Source organism: Colobus angolensis, unplaced genomic scaffold, assembly GCF_000951035.1.
Source record: "Colobus angolensis palliatus isolate OR3802 unplaced genomic scaffold, Cang.pa_1.0 Scaffold494, whole genome shotgun sequence".
In the NCBI taxonomy this organism is placed as follows: Eukaryota; Metazoa; Chordata; class Mammalia; order Primates; family Cercopithecidae; genus Colobus; species Colobus angolensis.
Window position 1 is genome coordinate 542014 of NW_012118421.1, and position 12058 is coordinate 554071.

General features: G+C 38.0%; 1 protein-coding gene across 3 annotated transcripts in view; it reads left to right on the forward strand.

Annotated features, from left to right (window-relative positions):
* The window catches only part of SRP54 (signal recognition particle 54kDa), a 47017-nt gene that overhangs the window by 27102 nt on the left and 7857 nt on the right, over positions 1-12058 (forward strand). For all 3 annotated transcript variants that reach the window (XM_011959455.1, XM_011959457.1, XM_011959456.1), the window contains 6 exons: positions 945-1095; positions 2766-2914; positions 3223-3323; positions 4155-4241; positions 8070-8143; positions 8348-8456. In XM_011959455.1, coding sequence (XP_011814845.1) covers positions 945-1095; positions 2766-2914; positions 3223-3323; positions 4155-4241; positions 8070-8143; positions 8348-8456 — 671 coding nt within the window. The remainder of the gene's footprint in view (positions 1-944; positions 1096-2765; positions 2915-3222; positions 3324-4154; positions 4242-8069; positions 8144-8347; positions 8457-12058) is intronic.

Below are 12058 nucleotides of genomic sequence, written 5' to 3' on the forward strand. Positions count from 1 at the left end.
GAGGCAGAAGTGGCAGTGAGCCGAGATCTCGCCACTGCACTCCAGCCTGGGCGACAGAGTGAAACTTTGTCTCAAAAAAAAAAAAAGAAAGAAAATAAATGGGAAAAACGTCAAATGTCTAATAGGAGGACATTATTTAATAAACAATATAGCCATCTGATAGAATGCTGTATAACCTCAAAGTTATGTTTTACAGAAATATTTTTTCTTTTTTCCCCCGTGGTTTTTTTTTTTTTTTTTTTGAGACAGAGTCTCGCTCTGTCGCCCAGGCTGGAGTGCAGTGGCCGGATCTTAGCTCACTGCAAGCTCTGCCTTCCGGGTTTTCGCCATTCTCCTACCTCAGCCTCCCCCTCCACCCCGTGTTATTTTTAAAGAGACATGGTCTTGCCCTGTTGCCCAAGTTGGAGTGCAGTTGCTTGATCATAAGCTCACTGCAGCCACAAACTCATGGACTGAAGTCGTTCTCCTGCCTCAGTCTCCCAAGTGGCTGGGACTACAGGTGCATTCCACTATGCCAGTTAGATTTTTTTTCTTTTTTTGTAGAGTGGAATCTCACTATATTGCTCAGGCTTGTTACAAGAATATCTACTGGTTTCATAAAATGCTTCCAAATGGATATTAAATGGAAAAACGTGTGAAACGCTGTGAACATGAATTCAATTATTAAATAAAATATAAAAAATAAATTTGAAGGAGACACAGTTCATTCAGAGAAGACGTGTGATAGAATCATACTGGGTTTTGGAATTGGAAAATTGGATAATGCTTCATGCTTTTTTAGAAGTAGATTTTGTATTTAATACTTTGTAGATTTTCTTCTTCTAAATTGAAATTGGGGTCATTTTGGCTTTTTCAAAATAGATTAAAGGTAAACTAACAATTTCTGAATTAGTAATATTTGGAAGTTTTGCCGTTTTGTTAAATAATTTGTCCATGTTATATAGCTATACAGAAATGGATCCTGTTATCATTGCTTCTGAAGGAGTAGAGAAATTTAAAAATGAAAATTTTGAAATTATTATTGTTGATACAAGTGGCCGCCATAAACAAGAAGACTCTTTATTTGAAGAAATGCTTCAAGTTGCTAATGCTATAGTAAGTAGCTTTCAACGTAGAAACAATATTAGGACTTTGGTTAATTTAATTATAAAACCGGATTGAGTATATGACCAATATAATTTGTTTTGGGCACCTATATCTGTGTGGTAGTGACTTAATTTCATCATTTTTGCTCTCCGTTAAATATAAACTTTTCATAGGTTTGAAAAAATAATTTCCTTTCTCACTTAATCATCCTATTAGTATGCATAAGAAGACGTTTAAAAATTAGTAATTAGCCTGGGTGCAGTGGCTCACATCTATAATCCCAGCACTTTGGGAGGCTGAGTCGGATGGATCACAAAGTCAGGAGTTCGAGATCAGCCTGGCCAACATGGTGAAACCCCCATCTCTGCTAAAAATACAAAAATTATCTGGGCGTGGTGGCGGGTGCCTGTAATCCCATCTACCTGGGAGCTGAGATAGGAGAATCGGTTGAACCCGGGAGGCAGAGGTTGCAGTGAGCTGAGATCATGCCATTGCACTCCAACCTGGGCAACAAGAACAAAACTCCATCTGAAAAAAAAAAAATTAGTAATTAGCCTTTCATGTCTGATGAATTTCCTTTTTAAAAATTCAGTTGGAAATATTTAGGTGAATTTTGAGAATTTTCCAAAATGAAGCATTAAAAAAATATTATTTCGTGTCTCTTTAAAAGTGTGATGGAAATAATTTGGGGGAGGAGAAGCAGTTTATAGATATCTGCAGCATATATTATTTAGGAACCCATGTCTTGGCATTGGAGTATTAGCAGTAATTCTTTGGTTTGTGGTTAATGCTAACAAGTTTCTTTTTATTTATGTTGTTATTTTGACCAACTTGAGCAGATCTAAGGGAAATAGCCTCAAGTGTATTTTATCCATTTTGTTTTCAGTATACACTCTTCTGCTTTGATTTCCCTTTGCACTTTTTTTGCCTAGAATGCCATTCTTTCAAATCTTTGCATAACTTTTTCCTTTTTATTCAGGTCTCAGCTCAAACATTAGGTCCAGAGAGGCCTTCCCTGACTGCCCTACTAGAAGATGCCTCCCATACTTCAAAACTGATACTCTGTATCCCATTTTAGTTGTTACACATCTGAAATGTTTATCTATGTATTATCTATGTCCTCTGACTAGAATGCAAGTTTCTTAGGACAAATATTTTCTCATTTACCTTTTTGTTCTCAGGACCTAGATGGTACCCAATAATACATAGTACTTCAACAAATATTTATGGATTGAACCATTATTTATGTTGTAAATATTGTGGGGGTTTTTTTTTGTTTGTTTGTTTTTCTTGAGATGGAGTTTCACTCTTGTTGCCCAGGCTGGAGTGCGGTGGCATGATCTCAACTGACTGCAACCTCTGCCTCCCGGGTTCAGGTGATTCTCCTGCCTGAGCCTCTCATGTAGCTGGGATTACAGGGGCTTGCCACCACGTTTGGCTAATTTTTGTATGCTAATTTTTGTATTTTTAGTAGAGACAGGGTTTTCACCATGTTGGCCAGGCTGGTCTTGAACTCCACCTCTGGTGATCCACCCGGCTTGGCCTCCCAAAGCGCTGAGCTTACAGACATGAGCCACCGTGCCTGGCTCTAAATATTGTTTTGTAGCTTCTAATGATGACATTTGCTTAGGATCAATAAAAATCTTTTCTAAAGTATCTTTTCTATTTAAACTTTCTAGCAACCTGATAACATTGTTTATGTGATGGATGCCTCCATTGGGCAGGCTTGTGAAGCCCAGGCTAAGGCTTTTAAAGATAAAGTAGATGTAGCCTCAGTAATAGTGACAAAACTTGATGGCCATGCAAAAGGAGGTGGTGCGCTCAGTGCGTAAGTATCATTGGTACTGTTGTCCTCTGTCTTGGGATTGTATGGGGAAGGGTATGTGTTTATAGCTTTCATATTGATCATTTAAAATATGTTTCAATAGTGAGCCTAATATGGTATGTAAAGGAAGTTTAAATAGAAATAATTTTGGAGCCCGTCTAATATAGTTCTATTACATCTTGCGAAATGAAACTTGAGTTTTGTACCTTTGTCTAATTAGCTTTGGAGGCGGATTCACTTCAAATATCAGATCTGCTGGAAATTTGTGGGGCTCTTTTGAGGTTATTTTATATTTTCTTTTTTTTTTCCAGAGTTGCTGCCACAAAAAGTCCGATTATTTTCATTGGTACAGGGGAACATATAGATGACTTTGAACCTTTCAAAACACAGCCTTTTATTAGCAAACTTCTTGGTATGTACAGTGGTGGTGATATAGACAAATCTCCAAGAAATACAATGTATCTTTAGGACAAAATAGGATTTTAATTCTGTCCTCACTAATTTAAGAACATCATTTCCTTCTATGACTTACTTTCCTTATCTGTAAAATAGAGATAATGCTTATCTGCTTTCTGTGGTGAAAGTGGTAAAATGAGGTATCTAGTAGAAAGTTCTTTGGAAAAGTTTTAGAGCACAATACAAAAACAAGTGGTTTTAATAATAGTAGATGTAAGGGCAGTAATACTTTGGCAATGTCTCAAGGTGGTATAGTTAGAGAGCATGGAATTTGGAGTTAAACCCTGGGCTGCATTCCCTGCTTTGCAACTTGTTTGTTGCTACTTACCTTTTTTTTTTTGAGATGGAGTTTCGCTCTTGTCACCCATGCTGGAGTGCAATGGCGGGATCTCAGTTCACTGCAACTTCTACCTTCTGGGTTCAAGCGATTTTCCTGCCTCAGCCTCCCAAGTGGCTGGGATTATAGGCGTGCACCACCAGGTCCAGCTAATTTTTTTTTATTTTTAGTAAAGACGGGGTTTCACCATGTTGGCCAGGCTAGTCTCGAACTCCTGACCTCAGGTGACCCACCCACCTCGGCCTCCCAAACTGCTGGGATTACAGGCATAAGCCACCGTGCCTGGCCATGCCACTTAACTTTCTTAGCTTCGGTTTTCTCATTTGTGTAGTGTAGTAAGAATACCTATCATAATAACCTCACAAGGTTATTATGTATGTGAGTGTGTTTTGTATAATGTAAAGCAGGGTATAGTATTAGCTGTTAATTTTTCTTTTTTGCATCTTATAGGTATGGGCGACATTGAAGGACTGATAGATAAAGTCAACGAGTTGAAGTTGGATGACAATGAAGCACTTATAGAGAAGTTGAAACATGGTATATGAGTGACAAAAAAGCACTTCATCTCAGATGTCTTCCATTGACTTTTTTTTAATAAAGTTACTATTAAGTTGTTTGAAATATAATATCTAGTAGAGTCAGATCTTCTGCTTATTTTAGATGATTTATATGCAAATCATTTAAAATCTAGCTGCCTGAGCAGTTACAGAATTCAGTGTTTTTATTTTCTTTATTGTAATAAAATTAAGATTAAAATCAAGGCTTTCACTAGGGTCCTTGAAATGTTTGTTTGTTTGTTTGTTTTTTAAGATGGAGTCTCACTCTGTTATCCAGGCTGGAGTGCAGTGGTGCAATCTTGGCTTGCTGCCAACTCTGCCTCCTGGGTTCAAGTGATTCTTCTGCCTCAGCCTCCTGAGGAGCTGGGATTACAGGCATGTACCACCAGGCCTGGCTAATTTTTGTATTTTTAGTAGAGATGAGGTTTCACCATGTTGGCCAGGCTGGTCTTGAACTGCTGACCTCAGGTGATCCGCCCACCTCGGCCTCCCAACGTGCTAGGATTACAGGTGTGAGCCACTGTGCTTGGCTGGTTCCTTGAAGTTAAACAGGTTAAAAGTAAGTTAGAACACAAGGATGAAATTAAATATACCACATTTTCTTTACCCCACATGAAAGACCCCTCCTGTAGAGAAGGATATTACTCGATTAGGAGCTCAGGGTCTTAAATATAACATACCGGTGTTTGTATCTCTGATCTATTTTTCAGCTGTATAACTTTTTGAAATTAGCCTCAATTTTGTCATCTATAAAAAGTACATAATACTAACTACTTCATATGGTTGTGAAGTCTGCATTCACCAATGCGTGTACAATGTCTGGCACATCATAAACACTCCGTGTATATTATTCTCGACCATTCCAGTTGTTCTAAAAATAATCTTTAATTACCATAGCAACTATTTGCCTCTTTGCTTCTTCTCACTCATCTTACCAGATAATTGTGCCTTTACCTTTCTCTTAAATGCTAGTCTTTCTCAGGGATCATTCTAAGTCATCTTTCTCAGGCGCTTCAGACTCATGTATCTGTTTACTAGACCATTTTGGATGTTTCATAGACATCTCAAATTCAGCATATCCTTATTCCCATCCCAACCTCTCACCTCTTTGCCTCATCAATGAATATTAACATCATTTATATTGTTGCCAGAGTCAGAAACTTGGGTGTCATTATTATTTCTTCCTCACTCTGCCTTTCTCCATCAGTTAACTAGTCTTAGTGTTCCTACCTCCTAAATATCTCCATTCCATCCCCTTCTCTGTAGCCGCCCTACAACTAAACTATGCTAGTTCATCTCTTTCCTAGATCTTCTTATTGTAAGTCTTTCAACAGATCTTCCAGCTTCCTGTACTCTTCCTCTTTGATGTATTTTTTCATACTACAGCCCAAAATAATCTTTCAAAACTGCAAATCCGATCCCATTACTGCTCTTCTTAAAATTCTTTAATGGCTTTCTATTGCCCTTATAAAGTTTTTAACTGATTTTACAATCTAGCTCACATCTTCCATGTGGTGTTTTAGCACTGTTGTTCTTAGTATTCTCTGTGTCAGCTATGCTGGACTTTAGTTTCTCAAATGTACATTCCTGTCTCACATCTGGGCTGTTGCCTTTGCTTGTCCCTCTATCTCTCTTCTTACCTCTGCCATCATCTCTGGCCAAGATGGCTAACTGCTACTTATACTGCAGATTTCTCCTTAAATGTCCTTCTTCAGGGACATTTCACCTGAACCCTAGACTGAGTTGGAACCTTCTGACAGATGTTTCTATCACTTCCTACAATTAATTTTTGTATTATTGACCACAATTATTTGATGTCTGTTTTTCCTGCTTGACAGTGAAGGTAGAGGTCATAGCTGTGTTATTCATCTTTTATGTTCACAGTACCTAGCACAGTGTCTGGCACATAGTAGGCCTTCAGTAACTATTGAATGAATGAATTTATACTTCGTTGCCTGTTTCTTTGCCCCTTTTTTTCTTCTCTTTTCTTTTTTTTGGCACAGAGTTTCACTCTTGTCGCCCAGACTGGAGTGCATTGGCACAATCTCAGCTCACTGTAACCTCCACCTCCCAGTTTGAAGCAATTCTGCCTCAGCCTCCCCAGTAGCTGGGACTACAGGTGTGCACCACCACGCCTGGCTAATTTTGTTATTTTTAGTAGAGATGGGGTTTCACCATGTTGGCCAGGCTGATCTCGAACTCCTGGCCTTAGGTGATCCACCCACCTCGGCCTTCCAAAGTGCTGGGATTACAGGCATGAGCCACCATGCCTGGCCACTCCTTCCTTTTTCTATCTTGAATAATCCTACCACTGTTTCTGCTAGCACTACGAAGCTCGGTGTATATTCCTACTCTGTTTCCTTTCTTACTCCTGACTCTCCTGAAGTCTCTACATTTTTGTTTCTGTTCCTAATATTCTACTCATTCTGAGATCTCCAAGGGTCTTCTAATTTCCACATGTAGTGACCTTTCTTGTTTTCCTTGTTTCCTAATATTTAAGTGTTTTCTGCCTTTTCTGTTTTCATACTCCAAGTTCCATGTCTGTAGACTTCTTATATTATCCTAGCTTTAATTATCACTTCTGTATAAATGGCCAAATATGTATTTCAACCGTAATCCTCTCTTCCACTGTTTAATTCTGCGTTTCTAGTTGCCTGCTGTAACGTTTCTTTTAAGATATTGTACTGCCACTTCAAATTCAGAATGCCTGAATCAAATACCTTTTCTCTTTTTATCTTTAGGACATAAATAGAAAATACTTTCTCTTTTGGCTTATCCCATCTCTGTTTTTAAAGCTTAGATTAATATACATACAATGAAATGCTCAAATCCTAAGGATATCTTTATTTTTTTAACAAATGCACAGTAACCCACACCCAATCAAGAAACAACATTTCCATTACTTTAAAAGGTTTGCTTATGCCCTTTCCCAGTAATACTTCTTATTATAGAAGTCTTGGGCTATGCATGGTGGCTCATACTGTAATCCCAGTGCTTTAGGAGGCCAAGGTGGGAGGATCATTTGAGACCAGGAGTTTGAGACCAGCCTGGACAACATAGTGAGACCCATATCTCTTAGAAAAATCCAGTGGCATGCATCCATAGTCCTAACTACACTAGAGACTGAGGTGGGAGGGTCACTTGAGCTCAGGAGTTTGAGGCTACCAGTGAGTTATGACTGTACCACTGCAATCCAGTTTCAGTGATAGAGCACAACCCTCTTAAAAAAATAAAGAAATTCTGAATATATCCTTTTTTTTCCAATCTGTTTTCTCTAAGCATATTTTGATATTCATTCATGTAGTCGTACTTATCTATAGTTTGTTCTTTTTATTGCTGAATAGTATTTTTTCCACAGGCATCCATTTTCCTGTTCATAGATCCCTAAGCTATTTAAGAAACTCCAGACAATCTTCTAAAGTGTTTTGCTATTCTGTCACCAACAATATATGGCAGTTCTTTATGGTCCACATCCTCTTTAACTTTTGATATTGTCAACCTTTAAAATTTTACTCATCCTAGCAGGGATAGTTTATGTGCCTTGTTTTCAGGTTTCTTGTGTGTCTGTATATGTGTTTTCTCAGATAGAATGTTAGCTTCTCTAGGATAGGACCTGCCTATGTGTCTATATATTCTCCCCAGAATTCATCCTGTCATCTTGCACATGGTAACTGCTTGGTGAATATTTATTGATTGTATATTTTATAAGTATGCTTCAAGATGAATTCGTGATTAAGGATGAAATTAGTTTTGTTGAATGGAAATGTACATGCTGTAATATATCCAAATTATTTATATTGTATTTCAGGTCAGTTTACGTTGCGAGACATGTATGAGCAATTTCAAAATATCATGAAAATGGGCCCCTTCAGTCAGATCTTGGTTAGTTATCCTTAAAAGTTTATACCTTCTTTTGTTTTTATTAAATTTTCTAAGAATAGATACACTTGCTTTAATTATTTTTACATTTGGGTAAAAATAGGTATCTTAAGACTTAGTGTCAATATTAAACCTAATAGTTAAATGTGGACATTTTGAACTATTAATCTTAAGCTATTATTGACTTTATGTTTAAATCTGTTTTAGGGGATGATCCCTGGTTTTGGAACAGATTTTATGAGCAAAGGAAATGAACAGGAGTCAATGGCAAGGCTAAAGAAATTAATGACAATAATGGATAGTATGAATGATCAAGGTAAGATGGCAGATTATTTTCCTCAGGGGACAATGTTCTGAATATCAGTAAGATGAGAGTTTCACTGTGTTCTTGTGGACAAGATGGGGAGAAATTTAGACTGAAAGATTATTTTTAGGTAGATTTGTAATAGCTTGAAAGCTCTTACTCAAAGGGTTATGATCATTGGATTGCCTTCATCAGTGAGAGAAATGTCTACTACAATACTCCAAATGAGATACAAGGAAAGAACACTAGTTCTTCATGATGTTGATAGAGATAACTTAAAAGGAGAACTCTGTAGTCAAATTTGGTGGAATGCTAGTTTTTAAAGAGTTAAATTTGGCCAGGTGAGGTGGCTCACGCCTGTAATCCTAGTACTTTGGCAGGCCAAGGTGAGAGGATTGCTTGAGGCCAGGAGTTTAAGACCAACCTGGCCAACATAGCAAGACCCTGCCTCTATGAAAAAAAAAAATTTACTAAAAGTCTCTTCATAGCTTTAATATTGCTAACATACATTGGGAAACTAAGAAATGGATAGCTTAAGCAATGCTTAGAAAATTCTTTCGGTCTGAAACATAAGGTTTCAGTTTTCTCAGTATACTGCTCTGTTCCCTGACCCTATAAAGGCATACCTCAGAGATAACTGTGGGTTTGGTTCTAGACCACTGCAGTAAAGGAATATCATGCAGTAAAGTGAGTCATACAGATTTTTTTGGTTTTCCAGTGTATATAAAAGTTATGTTTACACATACATATACTGTAGTCTATTAAGTGTGCAAGAGCATTATGTCTACAAAACAATGTATATACCTTAGTTTAAAAATAGTTTATTGTTGGCTGGGTGTGGTGGCTTACAACACCTGTGATTCCAGTACTTTGGGAGGCTGAGGCAGGTGGATCACCTGAGGTCAGGAGTTTGATACCAGCCTAGCTAACATGGTAAAACCCTGTTTCTACTAAAAATACAAAAAAAATTAGCCAGGCGTGGTGGCACATGCCTGTAATCCCAGCTACTTGGGAGGCTGAGGCAGGAGAATAGCTTGAACTCGGGGGGCAGAGGTTGCAGTGAGCCGAGATCGTGCCATTGCACTCCAGCCTAGGTGACAGAGACTCTGTCTCAAAAGAAAAAATAAAAAAATAGTTTATTGCTAAAAATGCTAATGATCATCTAAGCCTTCAGTGCATTCTGATCTTTGCTGATGGAGGATCTTAGCTTGATGTCGATGACTGCGAACTGATTACAGTGGTGGTTGCCAAAGGTCAAGGTGGCTGTGGCAGTTTCTTAAAACACAAGAATGAAATTTGCCCAGTTGATTGACTCTTCTTTGAACAAAAGATTTCTCTGTAGTATTCAATGCTGTTCGATAGCATTTTACCCACAGTAGAACTTCCTCCAAAGTTGGAGTCAGTTCTGTCAAACCCTGCTGCTGCTGCTGCTTTATCAACTAAGTTTATGTAATATTCTAACAATTTGAACAATTTTTCATATCTGTGCTTTATCTACTATCTAATTTATTGTTATTTTTTGTAGTCTCTTTTTCCTGAGCTCCAGGTTTTCATACTAACCCAAATAAGATTGTCCTTTTCTTTTAAGGTTGTCTTTTTCCTCATCGTCTCTAACACTGCAAAAATGTTTGCACGCAGAATTCATAATTGCGGCATGTCTGAAGTGTCCATTCTGTGCCAGGCACTGTCCTGATCACTTTAAATATGTTAATTCATTTTATCATCATAACAGCTCCTATAGCATATTCAGTTATTATCTGCCTTTTTCAAATTAGGAAACTGGTACAGGGAAGTTGAGTAATTTGCCCAGTATAGAACCTTTCCTGACTTCCTTCCTTCTTTGAATGAAGGCCCCTTCCTCTATTTGCTTAACTCTGTCATATTGCTTGCCACGATGTGCTGCTATTAGTTTTTCTTTCATTTGATTTCAGCTGTTGGAAGGAATATTATATATATTTCATAAATCTTTTATAAGGAAGATGTGGCTTAAAAGCTGCATTTATGAAATGGATTTGGAGGTTTTGATCGTGACTTTATTTTGAGATATTGTATCTTTGTTAGTATTGCATTGATAATTAGACTTGAACTGGATTTCAGTTGACTTCTGGACAATATACTTAGAGGGTATAGACAAATTAGAAGATATAGGAAATCAGGATGATAAATCGGGTTCTAAACCATGTTAGAAGAGTCAAGAGTTGTATATTTGTCATCCAGCGAAAATTCACAGGAGACATAAAGGCCTATGCATTTGAAAGCTGGCCAGGTGTGGTGACTCTCACCTGTAATCTCAGCATTTTGGGAGGATCACTTGAGGTCAGGAGTTCGAGACCAGCCTGGGCAACATGGTGAAACCCTGTCTTTACTAAAACTACAAAAAAAATTAGCTGGCTGTGGTGGCGTGTGACTATAGACCCAGCTACTCGGGAGCCTCAGGTGGGAGAATCACTTGAACACTGGAGTTGGTGGTTGCAGTGAGCCAAGCTTGCACCACTGCACTGCGGCCTGAGTGACAGAGCAACACTCTGTCTCAAAAAAAAAAGATTTTGAAAGCCTTATTTTTTATGCGTGGCAAGGAGACATATACATGAATGGGAATGGAAGTGCCAGGTAAACGGATTTCAATTTAGTATGTATAAAGAAAAGATTTTCCCCTAAGTATAACAGAATGGCATAGATAGCTTTACATTAGATAGTAGGTCATCTTCTCCTGGGGATAGTAAGACCAAGGCTAGATAACCATTTATTTGGGGGATATTGCAGAAGGAATGCAGACATAATGGACATTTTGACTAAAGTCCATTCCATTCCTGAGATTGCATGCAACTGAAGAAATGCACCTCATATTCTAGGAGTCATCAAACAACTGTGGGAATTAATTCACTCTTTTTTTTTTTTTTTTTTTGAGACAGGGTCTCGCTCTGCCGCCCAGGCTGCAGGCTGGAGTGCAGTGGCCGGATCTCAGCTCACTGCAAGCTCCGCCTCCCGGGTTTACGCCATTCTCCTGCCTCAGCCTCCCGAGTAGCTGGGACTATAGGCGCCCGCCACCTCGCCCAGCTAGTTTTTCTTTTTGTATTTTTTAGTAGAGATAGGTTTTCACCGTGTTAGCCAGGATGGTCTCAATCTCCTGACCTCATAATCCACCCGTTTCGGCCTCCCAAAGTGCTGGGATTACAGGCTTGAGCCACCGCGCCTGACCATTAATTCACTCTTAAAGCTACTCAGAGAATTAAAATACTAGTAGTAGTAATTACTTGATTATAGGAAATAATTTTTCTGTTGATTATGGATAGAACCTACCTCCTTCTGCTTGCTTATATAGTCTGCATTTATGAATTCATGATTAATATACGATAGAGCTAAGGTGAGCATTTGTGTTCATTTTTTAAATATACTATATACCTCTGGTGTTTGGAGGGCCTAGAGAGGGTAGACATATGAAGTATGGAAGTGTGGACATGGGGTCTCAAAACATTCTATTAATAGTTTACTTAAACTGTAGGGAAAGTACATGTGTGTTTTATTGTTTTTATAGCAAAAAGTACATGTTTGTTTTATTGTTTTTATAGCTTATGAATACTATAAATGTTCTTTTTTTTTTTTTTTTTTTTTTT